General features: G+C 53.0%; 1 protein-coding gene across 1 annotated transcript in view; it reads left to right on the top strand.

The window, feature by feature from the left end:
• WNT3 (Wnt family member 3) overlaps nt 1-18,865 on the top strand; it is a 45,155-nt gene that overhangs the window by 21,512 nt on the left and 4,778 nt on the right. The window contains exon 2 of the mRNA XM_030256483.4: nt 11,987-12,228. Coding sequence (XP_030112343.2) covers nt 11,987-12,228 — 242 coding nt within the window. The remainder of the gene's footprint in view (nt 1-11,986; nt 12,229-18,865) is intronic.

Here is an 18,865-nt window from a genome sequence, read left to right as displayed (position 1 = left end):
TAGTTAAGACCCTCCTCATTCCAAAAAAACAAAAAAAGCACAGGGATTTAGCACAGGTTGCCCCTGTTCTCTGCCAATTTTACCACAGCCCTTTGTCAGTTGTTGTGCCCGAGGATCTCCATCTGCCTGTGGGAAATGAATGTGAGCTTCTCTGACAGGAAAAAAAAAATACAAAAAGCCCATGGATCTTTCAGAGATCTGCTGCACAGCAGGGCTGTGCTGAGTTCCAGCACAGACAGAGCCTGGACAGCTCTCACAGGAGCCAGGGCCCTGCTCAGGCAGCTCTGTGAAACAAGAGGAGACCACCAAGGTCCTGATCTGAGACACTGAATCTCCTCAAAGGGCTTTGCCCAGCCAGGAAAAATCTGAGAGCAGGAGGGCAAGCAGAGTGGGCAGGGCAGGCTGCAGCTGGCATGGAGTGACAGGAATGGCTTGATTGGATATTGGGAAGGAATTCACAATTCACAGAATCACAGAATCACTGGGTTGGAAAAGACCTTTAAAACCATGGAGTCCAACCCAGCCCCAGCACCTCAACCAAACCAGGCTTGGTTAAACACCTCCAGGGATGGTGACCACCACCTCCCCAGGGGCAGCCATTCCAGAACTTTATCACCTTTCTGTAAAAAACTTTTTTCTAATATCCAACCTCTATTTCCATTGGTGCAGCTCGAGGCTGTGTCCTCTGGTTCTGTCAGTTCCTGGAGAAGGAGCCCAACCCCAGCTGGCCACAGGCACCTTTCAGGAGTTGTGGAGAGTGATAAGGTCACCCCTGAGTCTCCTTTTCTCCAGGCTGAGCACCCCCAGCTCCCTCAGGGGTTCCTCACAGGGTTTGTGTTCCCAGCCCCTCTCCAGCCTCGCTGCCCACTCTGGATGCACTCGAGTGTCCCAAAGTCCTTCCCAAAGTGAGGGGCCAGAGCTGGGCACAGCCCTCGAGGTGTGCCCTCAGCAGTGCCCAGCACAGGGGCAGGATGAGCTCCCTGCTGCTGGTGTGAGGGCGAGAGACCCTGGCACAGGGTGCCCAAGGCAGCGGTGGCAGTGCCCAGGGCTGGGTTGGACAGGGCTTGGAGCAGCCTGGGACAATCATTCCCATGGCAGGGATGGAATGAGATGGGCTTTAGGGTCCCTGCCCACCCAAACCATTCTGGGGTTCCATGGTTCTCTGGAGCAGCTCTGGAAAGGCCAAACCAGGGTCGTGTCTGCAGAGCAAATTACCTCTGGTGGGGAGGGGTGGGAGGCAAAGGGTGGACAGGAAACTTTTGAAGGATCAATAAAATGACCCAGGTTTGGCCCAGGGACACTGAACTTGGAGTTCTGAGGAAGCCTGAGGTGCAGGAGGGCTCTGGAGCAGAATTTTTTTCTGCTCCTGAGCCATCAGGAGTCAAAACCCAGGAGAGACTGTAAGAGAGGTGGAGGGGACCAGCCTCACCTGGGGCTTGGAGCAGCCCCCAGGATTCTGGGGTTTGCAGACTGTGGATGTTTCTGCAACGTGAGCTGCAGACAGAGCACTTGGGAAAGGTTTAAAGCCAATTTCTTTCCAAAGCTTGTTTGGATCACAAAGGAATAGAGCAGTAGGGGGAAAAAATCAGCAGGGGACAGAGGAATTTTCCTCAGTGCCTGTGGGTTCAAGGAACTCTGCAGCACTGGTGGGGTCAGCACAGCCCATCTGGGGAGCCTCTGTCCTTCCTCCAGCCCTGCACGAGGGATCCCTGTGTGCTCTGCAGTTCCCACAGAGTTATTTGAAATTACAGAGTCGCCTTGGACTCATGGTGTGCAGAGCTCCTGTGCCCTGCCCATGCCCTGCAGACCTCAGGGTTTTACCAGAGGCTGCTGGAGGACTTCAGCTTTAGTTAGAGAATATTGATATATTCAGGAATGTAGATAATATTGATCCCCCCCTTACACAACAGCTCCTGTGCCATCCTCCTCTGCTAGCACAACACCCACTGAGTGGGCTCTTCCTCCTCATGGGCACAGAGGGCAGGAAAAAATCCCACCTTGCAAAGCCAGGCAGGGCAATGTGACCCCTGAGTGTGATCCCTTCACCCTGAGAGTGAGCAATTCACCTGTCCTGGCTCCAACAGCTCCTTTCAGAAAGGCACAGGCTGGATTTGAGGACACTCAGTGTAACAGAATCTGCAACAAGTGTTGGGCATTGGGCTTTTGCTTTGAGATTTGTGCCTTTGCACTCCCCTGGTCTGAATTCCCACTCACCAGCTATTGTCCCACCCTCTTCTGCTGGACACAAAGTCTTAATCTTCCCCTCTTCCCACTGTAACTAAATAATCTCTCAGAAGTCTTTCCAATAGACTGATCAAACTGTCAGCATAAGCCACTGCCTCAGCTCGCTGCTGTTGCTCCTTTGTCCCCTGCCCGTGTTTAACATCCCATTTACAACAAGGAGGAGGCTTAAACCACCCCAGCTCCTGCAGCAGTGCCTGCAGCATCCTGAGCTTGGTGAGACAGCACAGCCCCAGCCAGAGCTCCACGGAGGAAACAGAAGGGCAGAACCACCCTGAACACAGCCAGGAGGGAAGCTGTAGGCAAATCCCAGAGCTGAGGAATCCAATTCCATAAACACAACCCCATCCTCCTGCCCTGGATGTCTCATTTACCTCTGCTGAATGTGAGGGGTGGCTGCATTCCCCTGGAGATGCCGCTGCAGGGGGCAGAGGCTCAGCCTGCAGCACCCCAGGGCTGTGGCACGTCCTGCCTGCCCCCAGATGTGGGAATCCAGGGCTTCCCTCTGGCTGCCCTGGGACCCTGGCAGGGGTCAGGAACCCCCCTGGACAGAGCCCCCAGAGACACTGTCTGTGATCTCTGTCCATGGAGAGGAGTTTTCAATCTTACAGGGTGAATTACCAGCTCTGAGTGTTTGATATAAGTAATAATTAAGTGTGGCATGGGTGCAAAAGTAAAATTTTAAGATTCTAGATTAGGGGTCCAAAGGGGACAAGATGGAGGAATTGGGTGTGCCTTGTCCTTTTTCTCCTTCTTCATGCCCTCCATGTTTCACTGTGGTGTTGGCATTTTTCTGTTGGTTTAGGCTGGGGACACACTGTCCAACGTAGGTGACAGATATTGGCACGTTATTGTAAATCCAGCACAGGTAGTTTCTGGTATTTAATGTTTGTACCATCCCACTGAGGGCAGAGCCCCACACGCTGCCCTGCAGGACAGAGCTGCGGCAGGGCAGCAGAACATGTTAGAGATAAACAGAATAAACAACCTTGAAACCAGCACAGACCAATTATGGCTTCTGCTTTGGCTGTGGGGCTGACAGACAGAGACTTTTACAATCTCAGAATCATCAATACCTCAGATTCTGACACCAGAGAGGTGACATTCGTGCCCAAGCTGTGGCTCACACCCCCAGACACCTCACCAGGCTCCTCTGCCAGCATTCCCTGGGCTCTGCTCAGTACCAGGGGGTCACAATGGCTTTTCCTGGCTGGCAGCTCAACTTGCAGCTGGTCACTCCTCCCTCAGCTCATCCTGCCCGGTGCTGGGGGAGAAGAGAGGTCCCTGCTCCCCGCAGACCACCAGGAGAACATTCCTGAAGGACCCGGTCCTCTGGCATCCCCCATTCCTCTTGCCCTTTCCACAGGAATTTCTGAGCTCCCCAGATTCCAACAGTTCCCAAACCCTCAGGAGACCCAGAACTCCTGAAACCCCAGGGCATCTCCCTGGTGTCGTGTCCTTGGCACAGTGGTGTTCCTCCCTCACTGCCCTGGGCTCATCTCCACCAGATGAGGTCCTGGGGGTGCTCAACGTGTGAGACTCAGCCCAGCAGATGGATTTGGGGGTTTTGAAGCACCCTTCTGCCACATGAGCAGCACTGTCAGCAGCACTCAGGACTTGGAGAGGGCAAAAGTGGCACCAATTATTGGGTAGATCACTGGGAGATTGGAGAAAACACATTTGGGGTTTAGACACAAAAATCTGCCCCTAGCAAGCACATGTGATTCCTGATTTCAGTAAAGAAATCACCTGGTCACATGAGCCCTGAACAAATGCTTGGGGTTTGAGTGATGTTCTCCCTTATTTGCCCCTAAATTTCATTAAATCTGAAGGATCTGGGTACATTTTTAAAGGGAAACAGGGAAACCCCATCCCACAGTGACTTTTTTTAGGGTACAGGAAGAAGATAAAGCACAACCAGATGCTCCTCTTTGGGCAGATGATCTGTCATTACTGGGTGTCGTTTGGCAGCTTTTTAAAATGATTGATAGAACACAATAAATAATATTTATTTATGTGAGAAATACATCAAATGCTGGTTATTATTCCCTGAGTGCAAACACTCACACTGAGCAGGGCAGACTCCTCCCAACACCTCCCTTGGTGCTTCCCCCTGGATTTTTTCTGGTTTGACTTTCCCTTTCTGCTGCATCACTGCACACCTGAACCTCCTTCCCTTTTGGTCTCAGTGGGATTAGACACTCAGAATGAAAATAATTCATCCTCTCCCAGCCTGTCCATAGGGAGAGCCTCTCCCTGCCTCCCTGCCATCTCTCCATCCATCATCCATCCATCCATCCATCCATCCATCCATCCCTCCATCCATCATCCATCCATCATCCATCCATCCATCCATCCATCCATCATCCATCCATCATCCATCCATCCATCCATCCATCATCCATCCATCCATCCATCCATCCATCCCTCCATCCATCATCCATCCATCCATCATCCATCCATCCATTCATCCATCCATCCATCCATCCATCATCCATCATCCATCCATCCATCATCCATCCATCCATCCATCCATCCATCCATCCATCCATCCATCCCTCATCCATCATCCATCATCCATCCATCCATCCATCCATCCATCCATCATCCATCCATCCATCATCCATCCATCATCCATCCATCCATCATCCATCCATCCATCCATCCATCATCCATCCATCATCCATCCATCCATCCATCCATCATCCATCCATCCATCCATCCATCATCCATCCATCCATCCATCCATCCATCCATCATCCATCCATCATCCATCCATCCATCCATCCATCCATCCATCCATCATCCATCCATCCCTCCATCATCCATCCATCCATCATCCATCCATCATCCATCCATCCATCCCTCCATCCATCCATCCATCCATCCATCCATCCATCCATCCATCCATCACCCACCATCCATCCACCATCCATCCATCCCTCCATCATCCATCCATCCATCATCCATCCATCATCCATCCATCCATCCATCATCCATCCATCCATCCATCATCCATCCATCCATCCATCACCCACCATCCATCCATCCATCCATCCATCCATCAGGTGACCCTGAGGGCATTTTTGTGATGCCAGCATTGCTCACAAACCCCTTTCCCCACCCACTGCACACCCCTTCCCTTCCCAGGTGTGCTGTCACACCACCGTGTGCATGGACAATAAACAACCATCACCCAGGACCCAGAGGAATTTAAATTCCTCTGAGCTGAGGAAAGCTCTCAGAGTGATGATTAAATTCCTTCCAAGCAGCCACAGGTGTGGGAGTGATTTCTAGATGGATTTTTGCCTTTTAAAAGGATTATGGCCCTTAGTGACTACATTAAGGAGGAAGTTTAATGGGACAGAATCTGGCCTTGTGGGTGCTAAATGTTGTTCAGATGATACAATTCACACACACTCTTTAACGAGGTCATTTCCGAGCACACCAAGTGGAAAAAGAGCTCTCTGCTTCAAGGGGTCACCCTGGGCTGTAAAATCTGTGGACACTTTCCAGGACAGTTAAAGATTCAAACCCATTCCTGCCCTGGCCCTCACCCTTGGCTGGGCCATCAGCCTCTAATGCTCAGGCAGATGAACCTCCTTTTAAAAAATGAACTTTTAGTCTGTTTCACTGACCCCCAGGGACTGCAGAGCTGGGTGGGGAGTCTGTGGTGACACAGGTGTCCCCTCTGTGGAAAAGCTCCAAGCCCCAGACACACTCAGAGGGTGATTCCTGAGTGAAAAGCTGCTATGCAGTCCCTCTCCTCATTGGAATCCTGTCAGGTTTTGTCTGTTCTCCACATTCAGTCAAGACCTGGCATTTCCCCCCTCAGATGTGAACATCCAATGCATGCTTTGACTTGCAAAATTCTCCCTGCTGCTGCTCTTGATCTTCAGGCAAACCCAAGAATCTGTGTGCTCCCCTGCCCTCAAAGGGCTGCAGTCAGCACAGTAGCAGAATTAAAAAAGGTGAAGATTGCAGCAGGTGTGAGACAGAGAAAGAGGCAGGATGGAAAGTGCTGCTCCCAGCGCTGTGTCCCCAGGCCAGGATGCACCAGTGCCACTGCTCGGAGCAGAAACATTGACCAGAACTGGAAAACACCAAATACATCTCAAAGCTGTGCAATAAAACCCCCTCCAGGCAGAGACAGGTTTTCCCCAAGGCAAACAAGGCCCCAGCTGTGAGCTGCTTGTCCCTGCTGGTTCCCCAGTGCTGTGTGAGAACCTCAGGGGTCAATCTGAGGCATTGATTGGTGTCAGAGAGCCAAACAGGACCACGTTTGTAACTCTGCTGGGGGAGCAAACAGCTCCTGCCAGAGCAGCTGTGGTGCCCCTGGAGCCCTGGCAGTGCCCAAGGCCAGGCTGGATGGAGCTTGGAGCAGCCTGGGACGGTGGAAGGTGTCCCTGCCATGGCAGGGGTGGCACTGGGTGGGCTTTAAGGTCCCTTTCAACCCAAACCATTCTGGGATTTTGCAATTGTGGTTTCAAAGAGCTTCACTGGAGTTCCTGGGAGCTCTCAAGGGCTGTGGAGGAGCTCAGGAAGAGCAGGAGCCACCACGACCAGCAGCACTCATGGAGCTCCTCGTGCACCTCCAGGTGTGCTGGAGGCTCCAGTGAGGAAAATGTAAAATCATTATAACAATTTTTCAGGCTAAATTGTTAGAAAGGTGGGTTTAGACACTGGATTTAAGTGGGATTAGACACTCAGAGTGAAAATATTCCATCCTCTGCCAGTCTATCCACAGGGAGAGCCTCTTCCTGCCTCCCTCCATCCCTCCATGTGCTTTGTCAGGACAGGTGGCACAGAGGGGCCCAGGATCCCTGCAGCTTGTCCCCATTTATGTGGGAGATCCCTCAGGAGGGGAAAGGGAGAGCTGCAGTGCAGGGAGTGCTCCAGGGGACAAGATGTGCCCTTAGTGACAGCCCAGAGCTCTCCTGCCATGGGGCTGGAGCTGTCCTGGTATGGGAAGGGAAAAAAAGAGTTCTCCAAATTCATCTGCTTCCAGCTGCTGGGTTCAGAGCCAGAAAACATTCCCAGAGCAGTGCTGGAACCCTGGATGCTGAGAACTTCAGATTTTCTGTGCTGACAGGCACTGACCCCCAGGAGAACACTGCATTGACCTGAGGCCGTGGAGAAGCTTCCAAAATGGAATGACAGAACTGGGATTGTGGGTGTGGAGTTTGGATAGAAGTGTGTGATATCACAGGGTGGGAAACTCAGAGTTTAAGGGTTTAGAATATAGTAATATATATAAAGGAAGATGGAGCTTTTAGAGTGGAGGCTGGTCCTTCTTCTTCTTCTTCTTCTTCTTCTTCTTCTTCTTCTTCTTCTTCTTCTTCTTCTTCTTCACCTTCTTCTCCATGGGTTCGGGTGGTTTTGTGTAATTGGATAAAAAAAGTCCCCATTGCAGGCACAGGTGGTTGGTCATTGGGTTAAAAGTAAAAATAATTGAGGTATCATTTCTTAATTGGACAGTTTATCCTTAAAAGGCCTTGTAGAGAGAGAGACAGGGCTCCATTTTCAGCTTGCTAGAGTGAAGTGCTGTAGAACTCAGGGTTTGTGAGACTGTGACAAAGAACTAATAAATATCCGAGTCTGAACAAGAAATACCAGCTCACACATTTAATCCCAACCCTGGCAAAAAAAGATTCCTCCCAGAGCAGCACATCCCAGGGAGGTTCTCCCTGTGTTTCCAATGAAAAGCTGCAGCAGCGAGCTCAGGCAGCCACAGGGGCTGATTCCCCCAGGCTGGAGCTCACAAATGCCAATATTACCCAGGGCTGAGCAGAGTCCTGTTCATCCCCAGGACCCCAAGAGCTCCCAGGACTCATCACAGACAGCACCAGGTTATGGGATTGAGAAGAAAGATAAAGGGGTGGCCCAGCAGATTGTTCCCCAGGGGTCCCCTCCTGGCCCTTTGCTTTTCTCTCACCATGAACCTGTAAAAGCACACCTGAGCACACCCCAAGGGCCAGCCCAGAGCCACCTGCTCACCCAGCACAGGACAGACAAAACCTTCCCAGGAGCTGCTGTCCTGGAGGGCAGCACCCCATGGAGCCCCGTTCATGGAGGGGTGTTGGGGTTGAGACAGAGACAGCACAAAGCAACACACTCCCTTTCCACAAGGCTTCAAACTGTTTTTATTATAGCATGGATGCTTTTTATATTTTCTATTTTATACATATTTTATATTTATACAAAAATACATATTTTATATTCTTACAAAGCTCATGAGTTTACTCATTGGTCAGGAACGACAAACAAATGCTGATTGCAATAGGCAGTTGCAGTTTAGCTTATTTATCCTTTTTTCTTTCTTGGTTTCTGTCTCAATGACCTTGGTAGGAAATCTTTCAGGAGTAAACATGGATCCTCTTACCAAACTTCCTCTGGCTCCCAGAAGTTGCTGTCAAACCTCTCCCACAGCTGACAGGGTTGGTTCTGGCTGGTAAATCCCAGCTGCTCTGAGCAGCCTTGGGCACACAGTGGGTCCAGCACTGCTGCCTCCAGGGAGGGAGGAAGAAATGTCCCAGAATCTTTTGAACTCCCTGGCAGAAACCTGCCCTAAATGCTGCTTTTCCTGAGCCCAGGAACAGTTCTGACCTGCTGTTCCCAAACACTGCTGGGTCTCATCTCTCTGGGTACCAGGGGCCTTTCCAGCCAAAGGGAAGATGAGTTTGTGGGCAGCTCTGCAGGGAGGAGGAAGATGGGTGTGGGCACGTGTGGTAATCACCTATCCCCTGAACAGAGAGATAGCTCTCCCAGGATTTTCCTGGGAAGCTGTGAGAAGCTGTAAGAAAGCTCAGAGAAAAAAATGAGAAGCAATTTTTATCTTCATTTGCTGCACTTGTTGTTGTGCACATGTGGAATGTGTTATAGAGATTTGTTTACCAAAGAGTGATTTCTTAATTGGCCAGTAGTGATAGTGTTTAGATTTCAATGAACCAATTTGGTCTGTCTGTATCAGACTGTCTGCAAGAGCAATGAGTTTTCCTAATAGTATAATATTGTATAGTATAATAAAGCAATTGATCAACCTTCTAAAATAATAGAGGCCATGCTAATTATTTCCCAGACACAAAGCCAGCCCCTCTGTGCACACCCATCCCTCACCATGGGAGCCACAGATGTGGGAACCAGGAGGGACAGAGAGCAGGAGAAGGAAATGGGGTCTGTCAGTCCTGCAGCTGCCAGCCTTGGGGTTGTGTTTGTGCCTTAAAAATGCTGCTTTTCCTCCATCTCTCAAATTCACCCTGTGCCACTTCCTCTCCTTATGTTCTTCCTTCATCCCCATGAGCTCCTGTGATGAAGATTTAACTCCTCTGATTTAGATTTGACTCTGGTGATTGAGATTTTTGGGTTTGATATCTTGTGTAAGACATAAGATTTGCCCCTGGGATCTCAGATCTGGATTTCAAAGAGGTTTTATTTCATCTTCACATCTCAGCCACTCTCTGAGGAAGAGCAGCTCTGGATGAGGACAGTCCCCCCACATGTCCCATGGCATCTCTGTCCTTGGAGGAGCTCAAACTGTGGAAGGACAAGGCCCTGAGAGACCAAATTGACCCAGAAATGTCCCTGCTCCTGAGGGCTCTCCCAGCCTGGATCAACCAAGGACTACAAACGATTGTTTTATTCCACACAGTCTCCAGGAGCTTGAGGGAGAAACACAGATGCAGTGGGGGAAGTGGTTGGAATGTGACAGGAATGGGATGAGCTCCAACCAAGGGAGCTGGGAAAAAGCAGCCCCAGACACCTGCAGAGGCTGGGGGCAACCAGCAAAGAGTGCAGAGCAAGAGCTGGGCGTGCTGCTGGACCAAAACCTGACTGTGGAGCAGCCATGGGACACGGCAGCACAGAGAGACACCAGGGCTGCCCCAGGGACAGCCTCACCCAGCTCTTGCCTCTCCCAGTCCAAGAGAAACAGAGCCAAGGGGTCAGAGAATCTCCTGAGCTGGGAGAGACCCAACAAGGATCATCCAGACCCTGCTCAGGACACCCCAGCAATCCCCCCATGGGCTGGGAAGATGCTGAGTCAAAACTCCTTTTATTTGCCCACAGTGGTGGCTGCACGGTGAGGTCTGTGCTCTGAGTTTGGGGTGGTCACAGAGCTGCTGCTCACACGCTTCTGAACCCACTTTCTGCAGGGACACCTCTGGCTGTCCCTGATCTGTGCAACACCAGAGTCTCAGTGCCTCTTCAGGCCCTGTGTCTTCACCCTTTGTGGGAACCCAGGGCTTCCCTCTGGCTGCCCTGGGACCCTGGCAGGGGTCAGGAACCCCCCTGGACAGAGCCCCCAGAGACACTGGCTGTGATCTCTGTCCATGGAAAAGAGTTTTCAATCTCACAGGATGAATTACAAGCTCTGAGTGTTTGATATGAGTAATAATTAAGTGTGGCATGGGTGAAAAAGTAAAATTTTAGGATTCTAGATGAGGGGTCCAAAGGGGACAAGATGGAGGAATTGGGTGTGTCTTGTCCTTTTTCTCCTTCTTCATGCCCTCCATGTTTCACTGTGCTGTTGGCATTTTTCTGTTGGTTCAGGCTGGGGACACACTGTTTAACGTAGGTGACAGATATTGGCACGTTATTGTAAATCCAGCACAGGTAGTTTGTGGTATTTAATGTTTGTAACATCCCACTGAGGGCAGAGCCCCACACGCTGCCCTGCAGGACAGAGCTGCGGCAGGGCAGCAGAACATGTTAGAGATAAACAGAATAAACAACCTTGAAACCAGCACAGACCAATTATGGCTTCTGCTTTGGCAGTGGGGCTGAAATACAGAGACTTTCTACAATCTCAGAATCATCAATACCTCAGATGGAGCAGTAGAATGGATTCTCTCAAAGCTGCCTTGCACCTTCCCCAGCTCAGCTGCTCCCTGAGCCTGCTGTCCCTCCAGGTGGGACTGTGGTGGCTCAGTCTGTGCCAGGGCCACCTGCACTGACACCTCTGACCCAGAGCAGCCCCTGTGCAGGAATGCTGATCCCTCTGCTGCTGAACTTGGCCTTGCACAGGGCCAAGTTGCTGAACTTTCCACCTGAGAACTCTCAGGTCAGTTCTCCTGGCGGCTGAGAGATCCCAGGGAATCCTCTGGGCTCCGGGTGTTGCAGCCCTGGGTCCAGTCCCTGGCAGGTCCTGTCAGACCCTCCAGCCCCTGTGTTGGATTAAGCCCTTTTCCGACCCACAGATGGGGCAACTGAGAGGTGTTTTAAAAACTTTTATTCCATTTTCAGTCTCGTGTGAAGGGTGAGACAATACAGATGTTAAAATCTACGCTATTATAATTAGGAGCCAACTATTTCCTAACTACAATACGCTATAAGTGTTCCTTGGCCTATCAGCTTTTGCCACCCCTAAATCCCTAAAGCAAATAATCTAAAATTACCTCTTGTGGGTCCTGCTGTAATGCATCTTTCACAGTTCTATTTCTCCAAAGTATCTCGTGTTATTTGCAAGGCCATCCTCTGAAACTTGTTTCTGGTTCCATTTCTCTCTCAGCAATGTCTGTCCTGTTCCAGGGCATTTCTGAGCCAGCATTTCTTATCTCAAGGTTTGCACACACTGTGTGATCCTTCTGCCAGGCTTTGAGAATTCCCTACAAATCCATTTCCCAGCGCCTGGGGACGGTGGGGGCAGGGTTGGGGTGATGAGTGGCACCAGGACGGGGCAGGGGCAGGCACGGGGATGTTCCCAGCCCTGAAGCTGACCCTGTCCCTGTCCCTGTGCCCATCCCTGCAGGTCCCTGGCCCTGGGCCAGCAGTACAGCTCCCTGGGCTCCCAGCCCCTCCTCTGCGGCTCCATCCCCGGCCTGGTCCCCAAGCAGCTCCGCTTCTGCCGCAACTACATCGAGATCATGCCCAGCGTGGCCGAGGGGGTGAAGTTGGGCATCCAGGAGTGCCAGCACCAGTTCAGGGGGCGCCGCTGGAACTGCACCACCATCGATGACAGCCTGGCCATCTTCGGGCCCGTCCTGGACAAAGGTATGGGGACAGTCGGGCTGGGGCAGCTCCCCTGGGCTGGGGACTGATGTGCCAGCTTCCATTTCTCATTTATTTATTTATATTTATAGTTTTCCTCTCATTTATTTATATTTATTTATCGTTTTTGGCGTGTTCCATCACAAGGGGTGATGAGGGAAATGTTCCCACCCAGGAGCTCAGAAGGGCCAAGGAGGACAGAGAGGAAGGGGAAGGTTTATCCCAAGCGTTCTCAGGTGTTCTGGAATCCTGGGCTCCACCTCCCTGTGCTGGGCATGCAGCATTTCCAAACAGGGCCCAGCAGACCCCTGGGAAAGCCAAGGATGGGGGATGTGGTTGAGCTCTTTGGGATCAAGGCAGAGCCACTGAAGCACAAACTGCCCACCCCAGGAGGTCCCTGGGCTCAGTTTTTCCCACCAGTGAGGAACCATGGTTGAAATCCATGGTCCTGGTCAGGCTTAGTTCAATAAATCTTTTTTTCAATGGGATTTCAATGAATATTTTCACAAATGAACCCAAAAAGCAGAAAACAAGGAGAGGTTATAAATTAATTTTGCCTCTCCTCTCTCCAAATTCCTTCCTCCCCTGCTTCTGAAATGCCACCTTTCTAAACTGGCACAGATCAGGCACTGGAGCATTGATGAGGCACCATAAAATTGGGATTCCCAGTGAGATCATGGGGCATTACACTGGAAAATATGAGAAAGGGCCCCAAAACAGGCTGGAAGGAGGGGCTGGAGGGGCAGATCCTAGAATCACAAAATTCTCTGAGTTTGAAGGGATACACAGGGATCATCCAGGGCAGCTCCTGCCCTGTCCAGACACCCCCAAAATCCCACCCTGGGCACCCCTGGCAGCGCTGTCCAAACCCTCCTGGAGCTCTGGCAGCCTCGGGGCTGTGCCCAGTCCCTGGGCAGTGCCAGCACCTCTGGGGGAAGAACCTTTCCTGAGATCCAGCCTGACCCTCCCCAGCCCAGCTCCATAACCTGGCCCACATCTCAGATATCCCAGAGCCCAGATTAAAAGACATTCCCACAAAACTGAACCCAAGTGGTGAATTAAAAACTCCCAGTGGATAAAAATATCCAGTTTCTCCCATGGGTTCTGTTCTCTCTGTGCCACATTCAGCACAGGGCACACCCAGAGGTGATATCTTGGTTTCCCAGCTTCATGAACACAACCAAAACCATTTCCCCCTCGTTTTCCTGGGTGTTGACAGCACTGGCTCCCTGCAACCCAAAATCTCTTTATTGCACAGAAATTACTGTTTCCAGTGGTGCTTTGGAAATGGGGATTTTATGGTACAAACTTCAAGGAACTGGAGAAATTGGGGTGAGAGCAGCACTTTGGACTCTTTCCCAAGAGTCCCCTGGAGAATGCAGGAGTTCTGGTGAACCTTTCTTACAAAGCCCCAATAGTCTGCAAAGAAACAGCTCATGATATTATTTTTTTTCAAGTTTCAGCCTCCCAGTAAGGGTAGGTATCGTTTCAGATCCCTGAAATGTCAGTAGAGTATTTCAGTGAAAATCATTCCTTTGTGTTAATGTGGGATTCTGTGCAGGAACCAGGATTGTCAAGCCTTATTAGAGCACTAATAGGCACCATGAGATTCATTTCCCCTCTGTTGTGCCAGGGTGTATTTTGGGGTAACTGTTGTATTTACTACCAAATAACTTGTCAGCAGGGCTCAACACACTCTTGATTTGCTGCCTCATAAAAGCCTGTCCTAAATTTCAGCACTTAAAAGATCAGAAATTTTTAATTTTCTTTAAAAACAGTCACTAAGAAACTGTCATAAAAATTCTAAACAAGTTAGGAAAGAACTGTTCAAGCATTGAGACACAGAAAATCTCTCACCACCATTTCTGTCAGCGGGAAAGCACTTAAAGATTAGATTTGAACCATCCTCCCTGTAATGAGCAAACTGAACTTTGAATTTATGGAGAATATTTTAAGATTCTTTCGGCTGCAGGGACTCAGCAAAGCCTCATGTGTGGACTTGCCTCAGCATCTCCATGCACCCCGAGCTGACAAGGTAAAATATCACCCAGAGCTCTGAAACTCTTCTGACAGATGGAGAAAAATGAGTGAGCACGTTGGATATTCAGCTTTCCCAATCCCACTGTGACACATCTCCAGACAGCCCTGCCAGGCTCCCAGGGCGTATTTATCCTGATGTCTCACTAACCTGTAAGTGGAGCAGTTAAAAATAAACAGCATCGTCTGCAAAGGAGGACACATCAAAGCCCAGCCCATCTGATCGTGGGGATTATTCACATTTCTGAGCTGTGCTCGTGTCTTTTCCCTGCTGCCTTCAAAATTAACGAGTGGCTCGAGGATGGGACTGGTGTCATTGTGTGGCACTGAGGAACAGGGAGCCTTTGACATTCCCAGTCTGCAGAGAAAAGCAGAACTGTCCCAGCCACGCTCCCCCAGCTGAGGGGGGAGAGGAGGGGATGTGGCTGAGCTCTCGGGGTTGGTGACAGAAGTGAGAGGTGCTGTGGTGACAGAAGTGAGAGGTGCTGGCAGCTTCTTCCTTGGATGCAGCAACAGAGTCACAGACTGGTTTGGGTCATCCAGTGCCACCCCTGCCATGGCAGGGACACCTTCCACTGTCCCAGGCTGCTCCAAGCCCCCTCCAGCCTGGCCTTGGGCACTGCCAGGGATCCAGGGACACCACAGCTATTCTGGGCACCCTGTGCCCACCCTGCCAGGGAACAATTCCTTCCTAATCTCCCACCCATCCCTGCCCTCTGGCAGTGGGAGCCATTCCCTGGGTCCTGTCCCTCCATCCCTTGTCCCCAGTCCCTCTCCAGCTCTCCTGGAGCTCTTTAGGTGGTCCTCAAACCAAGAGTTTCGGGCCCATAATCTGGATCCTGTGGCCACCCTTGCCATGTTCCCTTTTCCTGACTTCCAGCACACCCGGGGGTGCAGCCCCACAAACCAAAGGCAAAACCCAAACCAAGACAATCCCTGTCACAGTTCACATGCTGCATTTGGCCAGCAAAGGGTCGGGGTTTCACCTCACAAACACCTGGGTGAAATCCCCTGTCAGTATTAGCTTGGATAATCTCACCAGCTGCTCCCTCAGGTAGATTGAGGCTATTTTGGAAAAGCTTCAAAGGTGCAGTTCTCACTACAACAGCATCAAAAATAATTTCTAACAGAGCCTGAAAATAAACTGAGGATAATTTCATTTTAAAGGAGCTGCAAACATGTTAACCATGGTCATTTCCACTGGAGGAGGGCTCAGCCTGCAGAGCAGCAGTGTGGGAGGGCTCAGCTGAGCAGACCCTGCCCTGGCACAGGTGTCCAAGTGTGTGTCCAGGCCTCCCTGGGCTCCTGGTGCCAGTGTGGGGCACAGGGCTGCCCTCCCTGAGCACCCAAAGGGGCTCCTGGAGAGCTGGAGAGGGACTGGGGACAAGGGATGGAGGGACAGGACACAGGGAATGGCTCCCACTGCCAGAGGGCAGGGCTGGATGGGAGATTGGGAATTAGGAATTGTTCCCTGGGAGGTTGTCAGGCCCTGGCACAGGTGCCCAGAGCAGCTGTGGTGCCCCTGGAGCCCTGGCAGTGCCCAAGGCCAGGCTGGACAGGGCTTGGAGCAGCCTGGGACAGTGGGAGGTGTCCCTGCCATGGCAGGGGTGGGATGGGATGGGCTTCAAGGTCCCTCCCATCCCAAACTGTTCTATAGTTCTGTGATTCTACCTTTTGTTTTTGACATGTCTTACTTTCTAACCCAGGCCATAAAAAAAAAAAAAAAAAAAAAAAAAAAAACTACCCAAAAGACCCCAAAAAAACAACCCCTGAATGTGGGGTAAGATCATGTTTTTACAAGCAGATTCCCCAAGATGATTTATACTGCAGGTGTGCAGTCTGGGATAAGGAGGGAAGAAAAACCTGCTTTCCCCTTCCCTCCTTGCCCTTTTCTTCGTAAAATAAGGTCAGCTCTTATCTAAAGGCAATGGGACTCTCCGGGGACTCTCCGGGGACTCTCCGGGGACACACCAGGGACACACCGGGGACACACCGGGGACACACCGGGGACTCTCTGGGGACTCTCCGGGGACTCTCCGGGGACACACCGGGGACACACCGGGAGGATGCTCCGGGAGGATGCTCCGGGGACTCCCCGGGGACACACCGAGGACACACCGGGGACACACCGGGGATTCTCTGGGGACACACCAGGGACACACCGGGGACTCTCCGGGGACACACCGGGGACTCTCCGGGGACACACCGGGGACACACCGGGGACACACCGGGAGGATGCTCCGGGGACTCTCTGGGGACACACCGGGGACACACCGGGGACTCTCTGGGGACACACCGGGGACACACCGGGGACTCTCCGGGGACACACCGGGAGGATGCTCCGGGAGGATGCTCGGGCCGGGCGCCGGGGCAGCTGCAGGGGCGGCGGCAGCTGGGCCCGGGCTGCCGTCGGGGGTCCCCGGGAGCCCGGCTAAGCCCCTGACACGAGCTGTGAAAAGGCAGACCCGCACCACGATAACCCACGGCTTTTCTCAGCCATGACACCCGCAGTCATTTGCATCTAAACAGGGGTGTGTGGGATCAGGGGCCGGCTTGATATAAACTCAGCAGCTTAAAGGGAGGGGGAGGGAAAGGAGAGAGGGAGAGAGAAAAATAAGCTTATAGCGATGAGAAAGAGCTAAGCTTCCTCCCCTACTGTGAGGCAGGGCGAGCGATACCATCGCAGCGCCGCAGTCGTTTCAAATCGCTGCCGCATTCACACGCCCTTTAGCCATTCTGGGGGTTGGGGAGCGCCATCAATAGGGATTTCCCAGCCGGGCTGGCGGGATTGGAGGGTGACGGCAGGACAGGGGAACATTGCCCCGTTGCTACGAGGTGCTCCTGGGGAATGCCAGTGCTCTGTGCCGTGGGTACGCTGGCCGGCGGAAACATTCCGCATTATGCTGGTAATAGAGTGTGACACCGCGGGAACAATGGCAAATTGAGTGTCCCAGCAGGTAACGGGCCCGGCTGGGACACAGCCGCAGTGGTGCACTGTCAAGGCGGCTCTAATCCTCCCTCGGCAGCCCCTCCCCTGGTTCTGGGAACGCTGCTCCCGCATTTCATCTCTGGGAAATTCTCCCGGCTCCTCGCCCAGACCCAGGCGAGAATTTCAAGGAGAAATTGCGGTTTGGTGGCAGCTCGCTCCCCCCGCGCCGGCTGTGTGCGGGGGGACACGGGGGGATACGGGGGGCACGGGGGACATGGGGGGCACGGGGGACACGGGGGACACGGGGGACACGGGGCAGCTGCGGGAGCCGTGTCCATCGCGGCCCTGCCCGGTGGGCACTGCCAGCCCGGCTCGGTCCCAGCCCAGCCCGGCTCGGTCCCAGCCCAGCCCGGCTCAGTCCCAGCCCGGCTCGGTCCCAGCCCGGCTCGGCTCGGTCCCAGCCCGGCTCGGCCCCAGCCCGGCCCGGCTCGGTCCCAGCCCGGCTCGGTCCCAGCCCGGCTCGGCTCGGTCCCAGCCCGGCTCGGCCCCAGCCCGGCTCGGCTCGGCTCGGTCCCAGCCCGGTGGGCACTGCCAGCCCAGCCCGGCTCGGTCCCAGCCCGGCTCGGTCCCAGCCCGGCTCTGTCCCAGCCCGGCTCGGCTCGGTCCCAGCCCGGCTCGGTCCTGCTCCCCGTGCCCGTTCACACCTCCCAGGGAAAGTGGAGCCACATCGGTCCCGAGAGCGACTCGTGTCCTCCCCCTGTCCCGGGCTGTCCCGGGCTGGGGCCAGGAGGGCTCCTCTGAGCTGATCTGCTTTGGGTCACGGGCCACCCAAAGAGCCTTTGTCAGGCTGAAACACCCCACGGGGAGCAGGGACCTGCCAGCGGTGCCCACAGCCCCCAGTGCTCCCAGTATGAGCAGCTGGTGAAAGATCCCCGAGGAAAACCTTGCTGGGCAGAGGCTGCATCCCTGCTGGCACATCGGCGATGGGAAGGGCAAGGAGGGAAGAGTTGGAACTGAAAGGAGATGAAAACCTCAGCGGGGTGCTGCTGGCACAGCCAGGACTGAGCAGCCCCCCTTGGAGATGCCATTTGGGAGGTCCCCGGGCAGGGCTGCACATTCCCACAGCTGGCACCCACCCACAGCCTCCTGGCATCAGCTCAGCTTGGCAAACCTGGCTTTTGGGAGCCAGACCCACCTCTGCAGAGACTGAGGCTGGGAGAGGGGCCTGCTGTCCCCAGGCAGGGGACAGCTGAGAGATGGCTCCCTCATGGCTCCTGCTCTGGAAGGAGGGGACTGGCTCCAAGGTGGTTTTCTCAGCAGAAATTTCTGATTCATCCCCCACCTGCTGACAGCTGTCCCCATGATCCCATCACACCAGACCCACGAGGCAGTCAGAGCCCTCCAGCCCAGGCACCACAGCCCCTCCCTCCCAAGGTTGGATTGACTCCAGCAGCTGCTCTGGATTTAGAGACCTGAAGTCTCCATCCTCACAGATGGGCCGAAGCAGCCCAGTGTCACTGCCCAGGGAGCTGCAGCTCTGCAGGGCTCTGAGCAAAAGGTGTCCCCAGGGAGAAAGTTGGTTCTGAGAGCCTGACTGTGCTTGGGAGAGCCACTGAGGGTCAAACCCTGTTCTCCCACGGTGTGTCCTGCATCACCCGAAACCTTTCCCCAGCT

Source organism: Taeniopygia guttata, chromosome 27 (genome assembly GCF_048771995.1).
Source record: "Taeniopygia guttata chromosome 27, bTaeGut7.mat, whole genome shotgun sequence".
Taxonomy (NCBI): domain Eukaryota; kingdom Metazoa; phylum Chordata; class Aves; order Passeriformes; family Estrildidae; genus Taeniopygia; species Taeniopygia guttata.
The sequence above is the reverse complement of the archived record's forward strand: the minus strand, read 5'-3'. Positions and strand labels throughout refer to the sequence as shown.